At 39.1% G+C, this 20,812-nt stretch overlaps 1 protein-coding gene across 1 annotated transcript; it reads left to right on the top strand.

Moving 5' to 3' along the window:
• Nucleotides 1–93: 93 nt before the first annotated feature.
• Nucleotides 94–20,151, top strand: tmem184c (transmembrane protein 184C). The gene is made up of 10 exons (XM_073842004.1): nucleotides 94–635; nucleotides 2,499–2,629; nucleotides 2,749–2,785; nucleotides 3,054–3,259; nucleotides 3,807–3,881; nucleotides 12,764–12,857; nucleotides 13,177–13,289; nucleotides 13,868–13,967; nucleotides 16,077–16,248; nucleotides 16,712–20,151. The coding sequence occupies exons 1-10, from the start codon at nucleotides 519–521 to the stop codon at nucleotides 17,008–17,010; spliced, it is 1,344 nt and encodes a 447-aa protein (XP_073698105.1). The 5' UTR covers nucleotides 94–518; the 3' UTR covers nucleotides 17,011–20,151.
• The last annotated feature ends 661 nt before the right edge of the window (nucleotides 20,152–20,812 follow it).

The following is a 20,812-nucleotide window of genomic DNA, read 5'->3' on the forward strand; positions in this document are numbered from 1 at the left end:
GCACGCCAGTTTGCCTGTTCTCCGATTCGAGTGGTGGCGCTAAACGTCAAAAATGTTTCACAAAACAGACGAAGAACCATAGTGACGACAAGATCAACAGGAAGTTCTAACCAGCTTTGTTTATTAACTTCTCTCTCTCACTCACTTTTTACAGGAGTCTTTACATTTTTACAAGCGTTTTATAACATGACTTCTACTACAGATAATAGAATATGATCGTGCGCTGACTTTATAGTGGACGCGATCGCGAGCGGCTCTTGAATGCAGTGATGTTTGTGGGAGCGGAAAGCATTGCAAGGCAAGGCAAGGCAAGGGAGGAATCAGCTGATTGTTTGACGCGCTAACAACACTCATGATTCATCTAGATCTCAGTCATGTTTACACGAATCATATGCATCTAAATCAAACCGCAGCAGTAGTAGAACTGCCAAGGACTTAACTCGGCTTTTTATCTGTACCTGCCTGTGTGTCAAACTCAATCGGAGTGTAATGTTAAGAGATCAGTGACAGCAGGAAAGATGCCGTGCACATGCGGGAACTGGAGGAGGTGGATTCGGCCTCTGGTGGTGCTGCTGTACATTCTGCTGCTCCTGGTTGTCCTTCCGCTCTGTATATGGGAACTTCAAAAATCAGGGGTCAGAAGTCTTTTTTATAAATATATACATTAAACATTTAGCAGCTGACTGTCAAATGTGTTTAGAAATACATGTTGTCCTAAGAAACGTCACCTGTAACCTTTGTATAATTTCAACTACATTTGAAACCATTTTGATTGTTTATAGTACAATAGGTGTATTTTAGAGAAAATAAATCGTTAAAATTGATACATTGATTGAATAGTTTAATAATTATAGGTAAGGAAATGTTAAAAGTAAGAAATAAGGTTTATTTGTTAATTACATTAGTTAACATGAACTAAGAGTGAACAATACTTCTACACAATTTATTGATGTTAATGTCAGCATTTACTAAGGCATTATTAAAATCACAAGTTGATTTTGTATACATTAGTTAATGCACTGTGAACTGACATGAACAAACAAACAAACAATGACAGTGACAAAGATAAAAAAATAAATAGTATAATACATGTATTGCTCATTGTTTGCTCATGTTAGTTAATACATTAGCTAATGCTAACAAATGACACCTTTTGGTAAAATTTTACAGAAATAACTTTGTAACACAACTTCCTGGTTATTTACAGATACATCTATTATAATGTGATTATTAACATTTCATCTGTATTGTTGTATCAATAATAATAATAATAAAAAAAAAAAAACATTTTCTAATGTGAACTCCATAAAATGCTGAAAGGTCAAAGCAATGTTGTTACTGTTAACTAAAACTACAATTATTATAATTATTTATTATATAATTACACACTGATAATAAGATTAAATACAATCTAATATGCATATTAAATTAAAAATTTACACTTGTTGCTTGCTGCTTTGGCAACTAGCTGAAATAAAATTTCAAATTCAAGTTTTAGTTTAAGATTGTTTAAATGAAAGCTAAAAAGAAATGCATTTATACAAAACCAACTAATGACTAAAATAGCAAACCCTCTGGAACTTGAACTAAACTAAAACTGAAAATATGAATGAAAGTTATATAGATAATTCCAAAATAACAAAAGCTACGACTGAGGGTGAGTTAACAAAGATTTTACCAAATGACACCTTATTGTAAAGACACCTTTTTTTTGTAAAAAATATAAACGACAATTAGAAATGTTGCTTTGGCAACTAGTTGAACTAAAATAAGTTTTAGCTGAGGTGCTAATGACTGCGATTATTAAAATAAAAGCTAAATTAAAGCTAAAAAGTAATTCATATATGTGACCCTTGACCACAAAACCAGTCATAAGGCTATTTTTTTTATTTTTTATTGGGATTTATTTATCTTCTGAAAGCTTTGTATTTATAAATGATTTGTTAGGATAGGACAATATTTGGCTGAGATACAACTATTTGAAAATCTGCAATCTGAGGGTGCAAAAAAAATCGAAATATTGAGAAAATCGCCTTTAAAGTTGTTCAAAAGAAGTTCTTAGCAATGCATATTACTAATCAGAAATTAAGTTTTGATAGATTTACAGTAGGAAATTCACAAAACATCTTTATGGAACATGATCTTTACTTAATATCCTAATGATTTTTGGCTCAAAAAATGATAAATTTGACCCATACAATGTATTTTTGCCTATTGCTACTAATATACCTCTGCGACTTAAGACTGGTTTTGTGGTCCAGGGTCACATATAAAAAAAAAAAAAAAAAAAACTAACTAATACAAATTACAAAAATTGCAAAACTACTGAAACTTGAATGAAACAAAAATTATATGAGTGAATACATAATAATAAAAACATAAACTTTGACTTAGGAAAATGTAGTATTTAAATAGTTATTGTGTTGTTAAAATCAGGCATAATGGTGTTACAGGTAATTTTGACTAATGGTATTCTTTTTCTCCTTGTAATCTCATAGGTTAGTACTCCTAATAAAGCATGGTTCATCGCTGGGATATTTGTGTTTATGACTATACCCATCTCACTGTGGGGGATTTTGCAGCATCTAGTACACTACACCCAACCTGAGCTACAAAAACCTATTATCAGGTATTGCCTTATAGATAATATTACTTTAAAGAAGTTTATTTTGTGCAACATTAATTGACGTTATCTTTTTTGATCATTCTGTCTGTTTCTCATGTATTCTCTCTGTTTTTCTTTCCCAGAATATTATGGATGGTTCCTATATACAGCCTGGATAGTGTGAGTATCATGTGGTCACCACGATAGCTAAAATGTTGGTATTTGAATCACAAATGGCTTCTTTGATTTGTGGTCTCCGATTAAGATTGTCTTGACTTGAACACTGGCCTTTTTCTCTTTGACCATCAGCTAATGTGAAGCCTGATGTTGCAGATGCTCATGACTTAGATTACTTTAAGAGTTGGACCAGAAAAGTCCCTTAATTGACTTAACTCATGTGCATTTAATCTATTTATGTTGTTGTTTTTCGTTCCTCTGTTTTTCACAGTGGATTGCGTTGAAGTATCCCAACATTGCCATCTATGTAGACACATGCAGAGAGTGCTATGAGGCCTATGTCATCTACAACTTCATGAGCTTCCTTCTCAACTATCTGGAAAACCAGTATCCCAGTCTGGTTCTGATGCTGGAGGTGCAGGAGCAACAAAAGCATCTCCCCCCTCTTTGTTGCTGCCCACCATGGCCCATGGGAGAGTGAGTGTTTGCACAGATATGGATAGAATATGAAAGTAGGATGTGGTATTTAATGCATACCTGTTGTTAGTATTACTAAAAGAGAATGTCAAGACGCTATGGCGAGGCTCTTATCTTGAGGGCCTGCATTATCTGTTTACCGCCTTCTCCTTTGGAGCCCTCTTTAAAGTGGAGGATGGGAAATGAAAGTCTTTTGTTTAGATACAGCAGGAAGATATTTCTTCTAAATTGCTTGCAGAGTGAACACTTTCTTGAGGTTGTTGGCCGCTTTTAACTGTTGCTGCTGACTGCAGTAACTTTTACATTTACGTTAGGTGGTGGTGGTAATGTGTGAAAAGTCTGTTGATTTAAACCAGCAGCAGTTTGAACTGGAAAAATATGTTTGCGTTTAGGAAAAAAAAACTGCTTTAGAGAACAGTAGAGCTTTGTTATGTGCCTGTGAAGTTAACTTGAATTGATTTTATCCAATGCCAGGGAAACAGTTATTTTTCTCCACTTTTGTACTGAGAACAGCACATTTACTTAACTGATTTATTTGTCTTAACAGAGTGCTTTTGCTGAGATGTAAACTGGGAGTTTTGCAGTACACAGTTGTGAGACCTGTCACTACAGTCATTGCTTTGTAAGTTTTATTCATTTTGTCTATGTTGTAGGGGTTAATCAAGCATTTGATATCAGTTTTGTCATATTTTTTTAATGTGTTTTTATTAGTGGTGGGCCGTTATCGGCGTTAACGTGCTGCGTTAACGTGAGACTTTTATCAGGCGATAAAAAAAATATCGCCGTTAATCTATTCTCAAAATTGGGTTGGGAGCTAGGTCTAAACTAGGCAAGCTATGATGACTTTCACCTTGATAGTTTAACGCGGATGTATACCAAAGACTATAGAATATGGTCGCGCGTTTATGTCTCCTCCGCGAAAACACAGACGGGATCGCGTCGTCCTCCATTCATAAAAACCGAATCTACTATAGCGCGAAATGCCACGTAAATTCGTCGTTTTTTGGATTCATAAATCAAATATGGTCTGTCACTTAATTCAAATCGCGATATGGACTAGTGTCTGTGAAAACTGAAATGCAAAAAGACCGTTTTAATATGAATCCGGTATGTTCCGTTTGCCTAGCTGTATGTATGAAATTCATACTATGAATGGTGGAGACGCGCTTTTACTACACGCATACTGAAACACACGTGACGCTCCCGGTAATTTTTGGCATTTGCATCTCACATGAACAGATAAACTCAATCTCCAAAACTGCTGTGAGTGTCACTTATACCGTTCTCTTACAAGAGGGAACGAGTACTGCGTAAGAAGTATCTTACGCTAGGGGAAAATCCTTTTCTGCGAGATATTGAAGCCAAAAATTATCCTTAATTTTGAAATAATGTAAAGCGCGTTGCAGCAGCATACAGACATAGGCGAAACAGCTTGCGCGCCTATTGGCTGCTCTGCGGCAACTGCAGCAGCCTATTAGAGCGAGGCCTGACGCGACGCCAGATCCAATGGGGGCGCTTCGCGCCCTTTTCGTAGCTTCCCGCCTAAAAGGGCGTGGTCTAGACCTATAAATATCGCTCATAGGCAGCTATTATCTGATTTTTCATCCTTCAAGCGAAGCACACGCATCGCTGGAGCCGGATAAGAAGCCGCCGTTTGACTGCAAGCATCTCAGCGGGACGAGCCACTGAAGCTGCTGGCCACGCCGCCTTCCGTGCATTCCTGCTGCGCTTTCCGGCGCCTATATCCTTTATAATCTACAGTGTGTGTCGCCGCTGCGATACACACTGTTTCTCTAAAAAGAGCAAAGCGTCTTTTTAAAGATGCCTTCATACGGCTCGTGCAGATGCCAATGGTGACTCTGAGGACTTGCCTTGCCTTCTTCACTGAGACTGCTCCCCCGCCCGCCGCGGTGTAGCGCCGTAAAAAGCGCCGTGCCCAGCGGGCCCCGGACACTTCCCCCAGCCGACAAAGCTCGCCGGTTCGCCCGCCTGCTTCATCGACCTCGTCAGTCTCTGTTCCGGACGTAAAGCGGCCGCTGTCTGCCACCGCTTCCATCGACGCCGCTGACGAGGGGGGCCATGAAGGAGGAAAAGGTTTCTGATTCTGATTTCCGTTTCCCGCCAAAGCAGGAACGCGCATGCTGCTCAGAAGAGGCGATAGCAGCCCACTTATGTCTGCCCTCCGCTGGACGGCGTGCTAAGTCGGCCCTCCCCTCTAAAGCTTGCCGTCAGACGTCAAACCTGCTTCGCCGCCGCCTAGCCGCCGCCTAGCCGCGTCAGCGCTGCGTAACATGGTCTCTCACCGTTGCTGAGAGGCACCCGTGGTTAACGCTTTCTGACGTTTTTCTCGTCTGGCCGCCGCCCCGCCAGACGCGGCCCGCGGCCCAGGATTGAGTTGAAACCTGAGCCTCCGAAATCGTCCTAGCACAACTGGGAAAACGACGGTGTACGAGTCCCGCTGTTGCCGGACCCCCACCAAAGTTATTCGCTCGTCCAGTTCCAGGAAATGTGACTGTTCCAGTGTTTTCTGCAGCCAACAAACCGGCTCCGTCGCCCGTTTGCCTGCACACAAAAGTCGTTCCCACGGCTACACAGATAAACCCCCAATAAAGTGTATTGTCTGGTGTCCCGGCCACGGCCGATGGTGTTTCATGTGTCGTAAGAATGCCCACTAACCAGTGCTCATCTCTAACGTTACACACAAGCACAGCGCACATAAAATCGACACAGATCGATTGCGCTTCACAACCGGCCACGGCCGATGGTGTTTCACGTGTAAGAATGCCCACTAGCAGTGCTCATCTCTACATACAAGCACAGCGCACATAAAATCGACTCAGATCGATTGCGCTTCACACGTGGTAAATATGCCCGCTTCACAGTGGCCACAGACACCACATTATGCACGTCAAACGGTTTCTGTGAAAACGAAACCAAAAGTGCATTCGCTCTACGCAGGCGAACGTTGTTTGGAGTGTGTTAAATGTGCCCGCTGCCCCACAGCCACATCCACACACAGACATAATAGTTCCCGCTATCAGCGTGCCCCATGCCTCAAATATCACGAGCACGTTTTGCATGAAATCAGCGTGCATTCGCTCCATGCAAGCGAACGATGTTTGGAGTGTGTTAAATGTGACTGTTCCAGTGTTTGCTGCAGCCAACAAGCCGGTTCTGTCGCCCGCTTGCCTGCACACAAAGGTTGTTTTCACGGCTACCCAGATAAACCCCCAATAGAGTGTATTTTCTGGAGTCCCGGCCACGGCCGATGGTGTTTCACGTGTAGTCAAAAATGCCCACTCCTCCAGTGCTCATTTCTACACACAAGCACAACCTGTCATACAGACCCTGCGAACATAAAATCGGCTCAGATCGATTGCGCTTCACATGTGGTAAACGTGTCCACTTAACAGTGCTCACAGACATCACATTATGCACGTCAAAAGGTTTCTGTACAAACGAAACTAACGTGTATGCAGGCGAACGGTGTTTGCAGTGTGTTAAATGTGCCTGTTGCCACACATCCACATACACACACAGACATAATAGTTCCCGCTATCAGCGTGCCCCACGCCCCGAATGTCACGAGCACGTCTCTGGTGCCACAGCATACCGAAACCACTCCGTTAATGAAAGAACGGAGCGCGCTTCGTATTCAGCCTCTAGCTATTCATGCAAACGCATTGGAAAAGCTTCCAGGGGTCTCGAAATGGGTGCTGGACATTATAAAAGGAGGCTATTCGCTACAGTTTCACCGACGTCCGCGCCGCTATACAGCGCGCGTCGAGACCACAATGCAGACAGAAGCAGCACACCTGCTTCGAGCCGAAGTGGCGAAACTATTGAGCAAAGGGGTCATAGAGCCCCTTTCTCAAGCTCAAAGCGAAGGGAGGCTGTACAGCAGATATTTCCTGGTACCGAAAAAAGACGGGGGTCACAGACCCATATTAGATCTAAGGCAACTGAACAAAGCGTTGGTGAAGCGTCGGTTCAGGATGCTCACGACCAGAAAAATCCTCGCGCAAGTTCGCCAAGGAGACTGGTTCGTGTCAATGGATCTGAAAGACGCGTATTTTCAAATACAGATAGCGTCACGTCACAGGCGATTTTTGAGACTCGCCTTCGAGGGCCAGGCATATCAGTACACAGTCCTGCCGTTCGGTTTGTCCCAGGCACCCCGTACATTACGAAGTGCATGGACTCAGCGCTCGTTCCTCTCAGACTGAAAGGCGTGCGCATACTGAACTATTTGGACGATTGGCTGATTCTAGTGCAGTCTCGCTCAGTGCTTGTACAGCATACGACCATGTTACTCGATCACCTCGAGAATTTGGGTCTCAGAGTCAATTGGGCGAAGAGCTCACTATCCCCCAGTCAGAAAACTTCCTTCCTGGGCACAGAATTGGACTCGCTGTCAATGATAGCGCGGCTGTCACCACAGCGCGCAGCAGACATTCAGCGCACAGCGGGCTCGTTCCGCTGCGGCGCGTCTGTCCCGCTCAAAAAATTTCAGAAAATGCTGGGTCTCATGGCCTCAGCGTCATCAGTTCTGCAGCTGGGTCTGCTATGTATGCGCCCACTGCAGTTCTGGCAGAAAGCGCGCGTCCCGCGTCAAGCGTGGGCGCCCGGTCGGCTTCGTATCACGGTCAATCAGTAATGTGTCACAGCCCTGAATCCGTGGAGAGCAATCGACTGGTACCAGTTAGGTGTAAGCCTGGGGACTTCCTCGAGAATAAAAGTGGTGTCTACGGACGCGTCCACCTCGGGATGGGGGGCTCTGCTCGAGGGCAGACCGTCTTTTGGCCAGTGGTCAGAACGGGAAAAGCTCCTGCATATCAACTGCCTCGAAATGTTGGCAGTACAGAACGCGCTGATGCGCTTCTGTCCCCAAATAAAAGGAAACCATGTATTAGTCCGCTCGGACAACATGTCAGTGGTTTCCTATATAAATCGCCAGGGCGGTCTCAGGTCCAAAAACCTATACAGACTGCAGAACGCCTCCTGGTATGGGCTCAGCGCAACCTGCGCTCGCTGAAAGCAGCGCATGTGCCGGGGCTTCTAAACATAGGGCCAGACAGACTGTCCAGGAACAATGTTCCAGCAGGCGAATGGTCTCTACACCCACAGACAGTACAACTACTGTGGAAGAAATTCGGCAGAGCGGAAGTAGACCTGTTTGCGTCTCCGAACAACGCTCACTGTCTGGAATTTTACTCAAAAAGCAGAGACGCGCTGGCCCACGAATGGCCCCGCCGTCATCTCTATGCTTTTCCCCCCGTCTCTCTCCTACCTCAGGTGATAGAGAGGGTCAGCGAAAAAGGATGTTCAATACTGCTGATAACGCCGTTTTGGGAAAACCAGCCCTGGTTCCCAGCGCTGATGCAGCTGACGAGCACTGTCCCGTGGCCGATACCAGTGAGGAGAGTCCTTCTCTCTCAGGCCAGCGGCTCGATTTGGCATCCTCACCCAGAGCTGTGGTCCCTTCATGTCTGGGCCACCAGCGAATATATGATGAACTCCCTAAAGGACTATTAAACACGATCACGCAGGCTAGAGCCCCGTCTACGAGACGGCTCTATTCCTCAAAATGGTCAGTGTTTTCGGGCTGGTGCGCAGCTCGCGGCTCGTCACCCACTAACTGTGGTGTGATGGAGGTGCTTTCCTTTCTACAAGAGCTGCTGGACAAGGGCAGAACCCCGTCCACGCTCAAAGTCTATGTGGCGGCCATAACAGCGTTCTCGAGCACAACGCTAGGTCAGTCAATAGGAAGGAACGATTTAGTTATTCGCTTCCTGAAGGGAGCTAGAAGACTAAATCCCCCCAGACCTCCCACAGTCCCCGTATGGGACCTTTCTGTGGTACTAGAGGCCATGAAAGGTGGACCATTCGAGCCTCTGCAGACTATTGATTTGAAATACCTGTCTCTTAAGACCGTGTTTCTGCTGGCTCTCGCTTCAGTGAAGCGCATAGGGGATTTGCACGCACTCTCTGTGAGCGCGACGTGCATGGAATTCATAGTCATACTCAAACACAAACATGGTTACGTTCCAAAATCCCTCAACACACCGTTTAGGGCACAGGTCATCGCGCTGTCAGCCCTACCGGTCAATGATGAGGAAACGGACGCGAGCCTCCTATGCCCAGTCAGGGCATTACGAGCTTACGTGTCTCGCTCGTCTGCTTTTAGACAGACAGAGCAGCTTTTTGTTTCGTTTTACGGGCGTCCCAAGGGACTGGCCGCGTCGAAACAGAGCTTATCCAGATGGATAGTTGATGCTATTGCGTTGGCATATGCTTGCTTCCAAGGGCATGCAGTGCCCGCTAGGTGTCAGAGCACATTCCACGAGGGGCGTGGCCTCATCGTGGGCGTGGTCGAGTGGGATTGCCTTGCAAGATATTTGTACGGCGGCGGGCTGGGCCTCTCCGTCTACATTTATAAGGTTTTACAACCTGGAGGTTCCCGCCTTACAGGCCAGATTGCTGTCAGTCTAGATGTTCAGTGTTGTCTGACCTGATGTTATCAGCTCGGAATGCTGCGTCTACTGAGCACAGCTCTAGGGTCGACAGTGAAAGTGATAGCACAAGATGTGTCTGAGCAAACTGTGTGAAGACCCTTATTCTTACGTCAGCTCAGGCCGTAACCCCGCCCTGTATGTACGTTTACTTAGCGTCTGAGTGACGCTGCACTATGTGGAAGAGTGCGGCATTGCCCCTCCCTCTTCCCCGGACTCCCTGTGAGTTCTATAGGTGATTATGAACTGTATGAACCCCGGGCTTTCGCCCTTGGGTCTTTGGTGTCAGATCTCAGCATGCACGGCGTTTTACACTGGGTCCCCTAGCGTAAGATACTTCTTACGCAGTACTCGTTCCCTCTTGTAAGAGAACGTACTCGGTTACTAACGTAACCTCGGTTCTCTCTAGAGAGGGAACGAGTACTGCGTATCTTGCCGTGCATGCGCACGCTCTGGTTGCTTTGATGATGAAAAACCAGATAATAGCTGCCTATGAGCGATATTTATAGGTCTAGACCACGCCCTTTTAGGCGGGAAGCTACGAAAAGGGCGCGAAGCGCCCCCATTGGATCTGGCGTCGCGTCAGGCCTCGCTCTAATAGGCTGCTGCAGTTGCCGCAGAGCAGCCAATAGGCGCGCAAGCTGTTTCGCCTATGTCTGTATGCTGCTGCAACGCGCTTTACATTATTTCAAAATTAAGGATAATTTTTGGCTTCAATATCTCGCAGAAAAGGATTTTCCCCTAGCGTAAGATACTTCTTACGCAGTACTCGTTCCCTCTCTAGAGAGAACCGAGGTTACGTTAGTAACCGAGTACGTTTCATTTGAGAAAACTCGCATCATGTCATACTGTATACACAGAAACTTCACGGCAACCTGTCAAAATAAAAGTACGGTGTAACATGTTTAGTCATTATTTGGGTAGCACACATATTCTGAATGCCTTCAGCAGAATTCAAATTAGCCATTTTAATCTAGATTAATCTAGATTAATTCCAAAATTTAATCTAGATTAAAAAAATTAATCTATGCCCACCCCTAGTTTTTATGCAAATGTTCGGGGTTGATAAGATTTTTCATTTTTTTTAAAAAGTCTCTTATGCTCACCAAGGATGCATTTATTTGATTTAAAATACAATAAAAAACAGTAATAAAGTGAAATAATATTACAATTTGAAATAGCTGTTTTCTTTGTGAATGTATATTAAAATGTAATTTATTCCTGTGATGCAAAGCTGAATTTTTAGCAGCCATTACTTCACTCTTCAGTGTCACATGATCCTTTAGAAATCATTATAATATGCATATTTTCTGCTTAGGAAACATGTATTATTATTATTATTATTATTAATATTATTAATATTATTATTATTATTATTATTATTATTATTATGAATGTTTAAAACAGCTAAAAAATGCTGCTCAATAATTTATAATAATTTTGTGTAAACATTGATACAACCTGTCGAAAGTTTTTGAACTGTAAGGTTTGTAATGTTTTAAAGTCTCTTCTGCTGACCAAGTCTACATTTATTTGATCCAAAATACAGCAAAAGCAGTAATATTGTAAAATGTTTTTACTATTTAGAATAATTGCTTTGATTTGACTATATTTTAAAAATATAATTTATCTCTGTGATCAAAGCTACATTTTCAGCATCATTACTCCAGTCTTCAGTCACATGTTCCTTCAGAAATCATTCGAATATGCTGATTTCTGCTCAAGAAAGATTTATTATTATTATAAATGTTTAAAACCGTTATGTTGTTTAATAATTTTGTGTAAACATTGATATAACCAGTCAAAAGTTTTTGAACAGTAAGATTTTTAATGTTTTTAAAGTCTCTTCTGTTCACCAAGTCTGCATTTAATTGATCCAAAATACAGCAAAAGCAGTAATATTGTAAAATATTTTCACTATTTAAAATAACTGCTTTCTATTTGAATACATTTTAAAACATAATTTATTTCTGTGATTTTCAGCAACATTACTCCAATCTTCAGTGTCATATGATCCTTAAGAAATCATTCTAATATGCTGATTTGCTGCTCAAAAAACATTTATTATTATTATTATTATTATTTTTTTTTAGTTTAAGAAAGAAATTATAGAAATTAATACTTTTATTTAGCAAGGATGTTTTAAATTGATAAAAAGTGATGATTAAGACATTTATAATCACATGTAATTTGAAATATAATTTGAAATCACATTAATTACATTTTAAAATCTAATTCAAATAGAAAACAGTTGTTGTAAATAATAAACATTTCAAAATTGTACTGTTTTTGCTGTATTTTGGATCACATAAATGCTGGCTTGTATAAAAAAAACAGTAAAAATCTTACTGTTCAAAAACTCTTGATTGGTAGTGTATATGTTTTATTATATATATATATGTGTGTGTGTGTGTGTGTGTATATATATATATATATATATATATATATATATGTTTGTGTATATATATAATAAAACATATATACATGTATTTTTAATTTTATTTTATTTGTAATTTTATTTATTTATTTATTTCAGGATTCTTTGATGAATAGACAGTTCAAAAGGAACATAATTATTTTGGCTTATATTATATAAATCTTTTTAAAAAACATTTTAAATCTCTTGTCTGTAACTTTTGATCAATGCTATGCATCATTACATAAGAAAAGTGTTCATTTCTGTAAAGTCAAACTGATTGACCTCAAACATTTCAATGGTGGTGTAATTTCACATTCGAGAAAGTGCACCAACAAACCCCTTTGGGCAACACTAATGGCTCCATGTGTTTCTGTGCTCTGATGCTTTTTAACGCAAGACTAAATTTAGTTTCCTGATGCTAAAATTACACCCTCTATTATAGACTCTGCTTTTAGTAGAGGTACTGAAGCTGCTTTTAAGTGTAGTGTAGTACTAAATTACGCATGTAACAGTTCCGAATAATTCTTTGTCTGATGGTCAGTGATTTGCATCATTTCTGTCCTGCTAAATTAGGATTTGTCAGCTTTGTGGGGTCTATGATGAAGGCAACTTCAGTTCAAAAAATGCCTGGACGTATCTGGTTATTGTCAACAATCTCTCTCAGCTTGTAAGTACCTGTTTTGTCCTGAGTATTATGCAAGACTGTCACATGATCATCTGTCATGAGAGCTCAGTGAGTCTGCAGTTCCACCCAGGAACCAGACAGCAGTAAAAGGAAAATAAAATGTAACTAAAGCCCTATTTACAGAGCTGTCCTCATTGGGTTTTTCACAACTCATTTGTTGTAAAGTAAAACAAAACCAGATTTTGTGACATTGTGAGCATATTCAAAATCAATAATTGTTCACTGTTGTTGCTTCAAGTTAAACAGTAACCTGATAATCTAATGGGAATGTGGTAATGGTGCATTTTTTCCCTTTCTATAGTTTGCCATGTACTGTCTTGTGCTGTTCTACAAGGCTCTGAGAGAAGAGCTGAGTCCCATCAAACCTGTGGGCAAATTCCTGTGTGTCAAGCTGGTGGTTTTTGTGTCATTCTGGTAAGCTGAGGACAGTACATTTAAAAAATTAAATTTAATAATATATCGTTATATTTATAATTTTGAAATTGATGTTAAAATAAAGAAAAATATAGACAACATATATCATAATAGACAGTAATATATGTGACAAAAACAGTCATAAGGGTCATTTTTTATTTATTTTTTAATTGAGATTTATACATTATCTGAAAGCTGAAGAAATAAAGATAGGACAATATTTGTTCGAGATACAACTATTTGAAAAAAAAAATCTAAATATTAAGAAAATCGCCTTTAAAGTTGTCCAAATTAAGTTCTTAGCAATGCATATTACTAATCAAAAATTAAGTTTTGATATATTTACAGTTGTAAATTTACAAAATGTCTTCATGAAACATGATTTTTACTTAATATCCTAATGATTTTAGGCATAAAAGACAAATTAATAATTTTGATCCATACAATGTAATTTTGTCTATTGCTACAAATATACCTGATATATGTTTAACAGGGTTTGACATAATTTATTTAAATCATTTTATGACAATTATACCACTATGATGTTTTATTTAATTGAGTTGTTTGGTCTGTCTTAGGCAAGCAGTGGTCATTGCTCTTTTAGTGAAGGTTGGTGTGATCTCAGACTCGCACACTTGGGACTGGGACAGTGTGGAGGCTGTAGCCACTGGATTACAGGTATGTACTGTACTTTGATCTTAACACTAAACACTAAACTCAGTTTTGTAAATGGCCTAGTGAGACCATTTTAAAATGCTCATATAATGTTGTTTTTTTATAGTTATATATGTAAATATGAGAGGCATTTCCTCTGAGGAAGACCTCCTCAAAATATTGGATGAGAAACAAATTCACAGTACAAAAATAAAACAATGCCAGTGCTACAGAATATAACAGTAAAAAGGTATATAAATCACTAGATTTTCTAAAGAAAAATAGTCCAACAGCCACACCAGCAGGTAAAGTTACAGCAGGAGTCCATGTCTATCTCGCCTCCCCTGAGCCCATTGAATTTTAACAGATTCCCTTAAGCATGCAGTGATTTTTGTTGGGGGGTAATTGAGAATGAATGGGGGTAAGTCACTTGAAAGTAGGCAGTGTCTCCATTACGTTATGATTGGATATGACCAGTTATGTTTGACTGCGATTGGTTAATGTGATAAATCACACCTTTTATGTTTGTGTGCGTTCCTATTCACAAATCAGTCTGAATGAACAAAATAATGCTGTTAATGGGAAGACTAATTTAAAAAAAGTAAGCAAACAACTCGCACTTAGATATAACACCATTTTTACATTGAAATGAGACTTAAAATAGCATGAAAACATGATCTGTGGGAGTTTTTAGTAGGGATGCACCGAATGTTCGGCAACCAAAATTATTCAGCCGAAAATAGCAAAAAAGCTCTTTCTGTGTTAGGCCCGAATAAGCAAAAAAGGCTGAATAAATTATGCAGAATAATGACGTGATGTGATCATATAAAGACGCACACTATTGCAGCAGCCATGTCGGCAGTGTGGAAGCATTTTAAACTGACAGAGAAAGACGCAAAAACCATTACAAGCACAGAGAGCAAGAGACGTATCGCATCGCATGCCTTCGTATGATGACTGAAATCGCGAAATGGCCTTAAACCATTAGTAAATAAACTACAGAACGTTATGTTGTCTAATACACACACAAATTGTATGTATTCTGACAATGCTGCATGAGCTTGTTAGCCAGGGTTCCGAGTCAAAAGCGCAAGGAAAATGTGCTGAAACAGCAGAATGAGAATCATTCATAAATCAGCTGCTGTCAGTTAAAAGTAGTACTGAGGTCTTCTTGTAGGTTTCTGCCAAAATAAAAGTCAACATTCATAAATGTTAGCATGCTTATTTTACTGTTGTTCTGGAAAATAAAAGACAAAAGTAAGACAAAAATAATCATCATTACAACAGGTCCATTAATACATTTATTATAACATTCTTCTTTGCTCAACAGGGCTGCATTTATTTGTACTTTAAAAAACACATGACTGAAATATTCAATTTAATAAAGTTAAATTGTGCTTTGTTGGTAGGCTATAATGTCTACTAGAATGTTACAAATGTATTTTGTTTATTTATTTATTTATTTATTTATTTTTGAAAAGCAAGACAAAACTGTAAAAAGCACATTTTGGCTATTCGATTTATGCAATGGTAAAAAAAAAAAATTCTCTATGGTAAAAAAAAAAAAAAAACATCTCTAGCTTTTAGTGAGTAATTAGCTTGGTGAAATTTAAAGTGGATTTCTGTGTTTGTAACCAATGTTTACCGAGCTTTTATGACTGATGAGCTGAAAATTAAAAAAAAAATAGTTTGTTAATAGTAATAAAAGTTAACTATTAAAAAGAATAGCTGGACATGAGAAAAAATAAAATATATTGTAACAAATGAAATATATTGTTTAAATGTAAAATGCTTAAAACACGATCTTGATGAGACTGATGCTTGGATTTAATAAATAGATTATTACATTGTTGATGTAAAAATATTAAATATATTTTATATAGTTTATAAAAGGAATGTTTTCTTAACCAAGAAAATGTAACTGGGATATACCTTTGATTTAAAAAAAAACAAAAAAAAAAAAACTTTGAGGACACTGGTATATGTGTGTATGTTTGTGTGTATGTGTATATATCTTTGACTGGCTTAGCATGTATACAATGTACCATTGTTATTGCAGCACCATTAATGGACTTCTGGTTAGACAAGTAGAAGTAACCTTAAGATTAAAGGTCTGTTTTTCTGTTCTCCCAGGACTTCATCATCTGTGTGGAAATGTTTTTGGCAGCCATTGCCCATCACTTCAGCTTCACTTACAAGCCCTACATACAGGAAGCAGAGGAAGGTTCTTGCTTTGATTCCTTCCTGGCCATGTGGGATGTCTCAGATATACGGGCTGACATCTCAGAACAAGTGCGCAATGTCGGTAAGTCACTACACAGTCTTTTCTTATTTGCAGCGAATGGTTCGAGGGTCTAGGATCTTTTTTGGCAAAATGATTCTTAAAAAATACATAATCTACATTAAAGGGATAGTTCAGCCAAAAATGATTACTCACCCTAATGTCGTTCCAAACCAGTAAGACCTTCATTCATCTTCAGAACACAAATTAAGATACTTTTGATGAAATCCGAGAGCTTCATAGCTGAACAACTGACATGTTTAAGGTCCAGAAAGGTAGTAAGGACATCATGAACCATCAGTGGTTTAACCATAATTTTATAAAGCTATGAGAATACTTTTTGTAAGCAAAGAAAACAAAAATAACCACTAAATGTCATTTTTGGGTGAACTATCCCTTTGATCAATTTGTAAAATCTGTGTCAATACCCAGCACTATTTCAAACAGATATGCATCATATTTTTGTGCTTTGTGTAATTTTTTTCAGGGAGAACTGTCATGGGCCGGCCAAGAAAAACACATTTTGGTGAAGAGGCTTCCCAGGACGAGAACACAGGATTGCTGTCAGCTGGTTCTCAGGATCCAGCCATTGAATCATCCTCCACCCCTCCATCGCCCAAGGGCCGTTACCAGGGTATGGGCCACACTGTAACCCCCCACTCCATCTCTGCTCCTGCCAACCTTGGCAGCGTACCTTGGGAAGGAGATGTGGATGATATCACGCCTGTTGTGCTATCTGGCGATCACACAGACCAACAAGGGTCAGACTATGCAGAGATCACTTAACACCACTGAGCTTCAGCTACCAAATAGTTAAAGCACATCGATCTAATGTGCGTCAACTACCATTTTGAATATATGCAGCCGCCGTTAACTCTGGTAACTATCGATACTTGTGGTTAAAATGTGTTGGTAGCAAGAACATATATGAAAGACTTGGGAAGTGTTGGTCCTCCGTTTTTATCTCGGTTTGGCATTATTTTGCTGAAAACATGACCAAATTATAAACTGACCTGGAGCCAAGCACAATTCACCAATAGCAGTTTTAATTTTTCATATCATCAGATAATGGTTCTTTTAAGACAGCTTTATGAATGTCTATTCTAAGAAACACTATGTATTGATAATGCGACTTCAAAATGTCATTGACATCCAGTTTTTTTTTTTTTGTGTGTGTGTGTTTGTCATCAGTGTTGCTTTCACATTTTTATCTGTTAATGCTAGGGATGCACTGAAATGAAAATTCTTGGCCGAAACCGAAAACCGAAAAAGAGGAAACCAAGGCCGAAAACCGAAACACCGAAAGAATTATGCCAATTATTAGTACCATTGCATTTATGGCTATGACTGTGTACTAATTTTACTAAAATCAAGGCATTGCAATTGCATAAATTAATATTAAAGTTTCAAAGAATAAATCAATTATATTAATTTAAACAATTATTATCAATCAAGTATTATATTACTTAAATAGCACATACAAATATTTTATTGCCTTTGTTTAAATTGTTTAAATTTTTGTAACACATTATCTTGTGGATCCATCAGGTCAAATTTACAACTCGTTTCTCTTCCAGCAGGAGGCGCTGTCAGAATGGTACACAAAGCGAATGACTTTAAAACGTGCAGCGCTCATATTTATTCAATGGATAGCCTTTTGAAGTTTCATCGCAATTCTTGTCTTTCAGTCCCCACATTTAAGACCACCTGAAATCATAAATAAGACTTTCTTAACCCCCTAATAACACTGCAGTCATCAATGAAAATTAAGAGCTTTATTTCAAGAACCGACTTTCAAAAACAAACCTTACACAAAATACGTTTATTTTTATTTTTTCCCACCATGCTCGGGGCACAAGAAAAATATTAGGGGACTAAATTAATATCAGCATATGAAGTATAATTTTCTCTCATTGTCTCTGAGAGAATGCACGTCAGATGCTGAAAGCACTGTCAGTTTTTACTTTCACTTTAACATATTGCGCAGTTTTCACGTTGCTTGTGTGATATCCATTGGCTCACCTCCATGGTTTAAAACATAAATATTTATAAAAATACTGTATATAGAAAAGACATATTTCAAATATTGCGACATAACACCAACGTAAAGCCATTGTTTTTCACTCACTGAAAGCTACATCTGTCTGCGCGCAATGCGCGAATCTCTGCTCTCATCACTGCACGCACGACTGCAGACACACCCCCTCTTGAAATTTCGGAATTACAAGTTTTGCAAATCGCTATCCGTGGGTCTTTCTCAGATATACTGAAATACGTCCACGCCGCAGAAGTGTTGCTTCAGACAAGCACGTGCAGGCTGCGGTTTCTGTTTGCGTCAACATACTGTTTCGGCCGTGTTGTTTCGGTGATAAAAGTCTTTCGGCCGAAAACCAAAAATGCACTTTGTGAAAATTTTCGGTGGCCAAATATTCGGTGCATCCCTAGTTAATGCAAATATGTTTTAAGTGATTTTTTTTTTCTTCCCATGGAGCAGCACCTTGATCATGGACAGTAATATGAAATTGCCAGGATTCGATGGATATTGGCAACATTTTCTCTTAGCAGAATATATGCATGTGGTAAAGCAACTACAGTTTTGACATTGGCTCTAAAGCACAAAATACTGAGGCACACATATCTCTGCTTGCTTAGCTTCAGAGCTGAGCAATGTCTTCTGGACTGCTTGCCTTCAGAACAGCTTCATGTATTTGTGTCAAAACATAAACGTATACAGTTGATGTCAAAAGTTTACATGCACCTTGGAGAATCTGCAAAATGTTAATTATTTTACCAAAATAAGAGGGATCATACAAAATGCATTTTTTAAGATATTTTACATAAAAGACGTTTACATACAGTCCTCAAGAGAAAATAATAGTTGAATTTATAAAAATGACCCTGTTCAAAAGTTTACATACACTTGATTCTTAATACTGTGTTGTAACTTGAATGATCCACAGCCGTTTGTCCCGAACAGTTAAACTGCCTGCTGTTCTTCAGAAAAATCCTTCAGGTCCCACTAATTCATTGGTTTTTTAGTGTTTTTGTGTATTTGAACCCTTTCCAACAAGCAAGAAGGTTCAAACGCTCACTGATGTTTCAGAAAAAAATGCATTAAGAGCCAGGGGTGTAAACATTTGAACAGAATGAAGATGTGTACATTTTGCCTAAATATCATATTGTTTTTATTTTGTACTGCCCTTCGAAAGCCTCAGTTGTCCTCAGTGTGAAAAGATGGATCTCAAAATCATAGTCATTGTTGGAAAGGGTTCAAATACACAAAAAAGCTGAAAAAACAAAGAATTTGTGGGACCTGTTCTAAATAAAAAATAACATGCATTTTGTATGATCCCTCTTATTTTGCTAAAATAATTAACATTTTGCAGATTCTGCAAGGTGTATGTAGACTTTTGACTTCAACTGTATGTTGGTGAGCTTTCTTTTGTTCTGTTATAAAAGCATTTGTTTTATTTGTGTTTTTATTTTTGTTTGTTTTAATGATTAGACGAAGAAAATTAGGTTTAAAACCCAATTTAGTAACGTAGCAAATATTTAGAAAACTGACTTTTAAGTTCACCTCGGGAAATGATGCAATGTCTAAATATCAGCCAAAGTTGTCTTATTGCTGTTAAGATTTTTTTGTTTGTTTGTTTCATTTTGTTAATTCTTTTAACAATCTGTCAGTTTTTAACATCAGCTGCACATGAGATATAAATGTCAGATATAGTATAACAGTAAGAGCAGATCGTTTTATCATTACAGATGTGGACCTGTGGGAAATACTCCCATTTATTTGTTTTTATGAACTGTTGTGTGCCTCTCTGCTCTATTCAGAGAGATGCATCTTCTGCAATGGTTTGTACAGCTGTTGCATTGCCTTATCTAACAGTGGTTGTCACGAATCATTAAACTTCACATGGAAATGTGCATTGAGTATTTCTGCTTAATTACCTTCCATCCAAGTTCAAAGGCATAGTTCACCCAGAAATCATTTACTCACTGTCATGTCATTCCAAATCTGTATGGCTTACTTTCTTCTGTGAGTTTCTCTAAATCTGTTCTCATGAAGAAACAAACCCATCTACATCTTGGATGGCCTGAGGGTGAGGTAATTCTTAGCACATTGTAATGTTTGAGTGAACTATTCCTTAAAAAGGGACCCAAAAATGAAAAATCTGTCATTAATTACTCACTCTCATGTTGTTCCAAAACTGTAAGACCTTTGTTCATCTTTGAAACACAAATTCAGATATTTTTGATGAAAAAGGAAGAAATTATTAAATAAATACAATATTTTGTTTTACATAGTTTCATTAAATTACAGTTGAACCACTGATGTCACTTGCATCATGTCCTTACTACCTTTCTGGGCCTTGAATGTGGTACTGCTGCTGGTACTTGCTGACTTTTCAGGATCAGAAAGCTCTTGGATTTTATTAAAAAATATCTTAATTTGTGTTCCGAAGATGAATCAGTCGGAGTATTATCAGAAATGAGTTCCCAGCTAGTTTAGCATTTGCACATGTGCTGCGTGGTATTACTGCTCCTGCTTCAGCCTTATTACGGCAGCAAACTTCCTTGACTATTA

This window comes from Garra rufa, chromosome 6, assembly GCF_049309525.1.
Source record: "Garra rufa chromosome 6, GarRuf1.0, whole genome shotgun sequence".
Classification (NCBI taxonomy): Eukaryota; Metazoa; Chordata; class Actinopteri; order Cypriniformes; family Cyprinidae; genus Garra; species Garra rufa.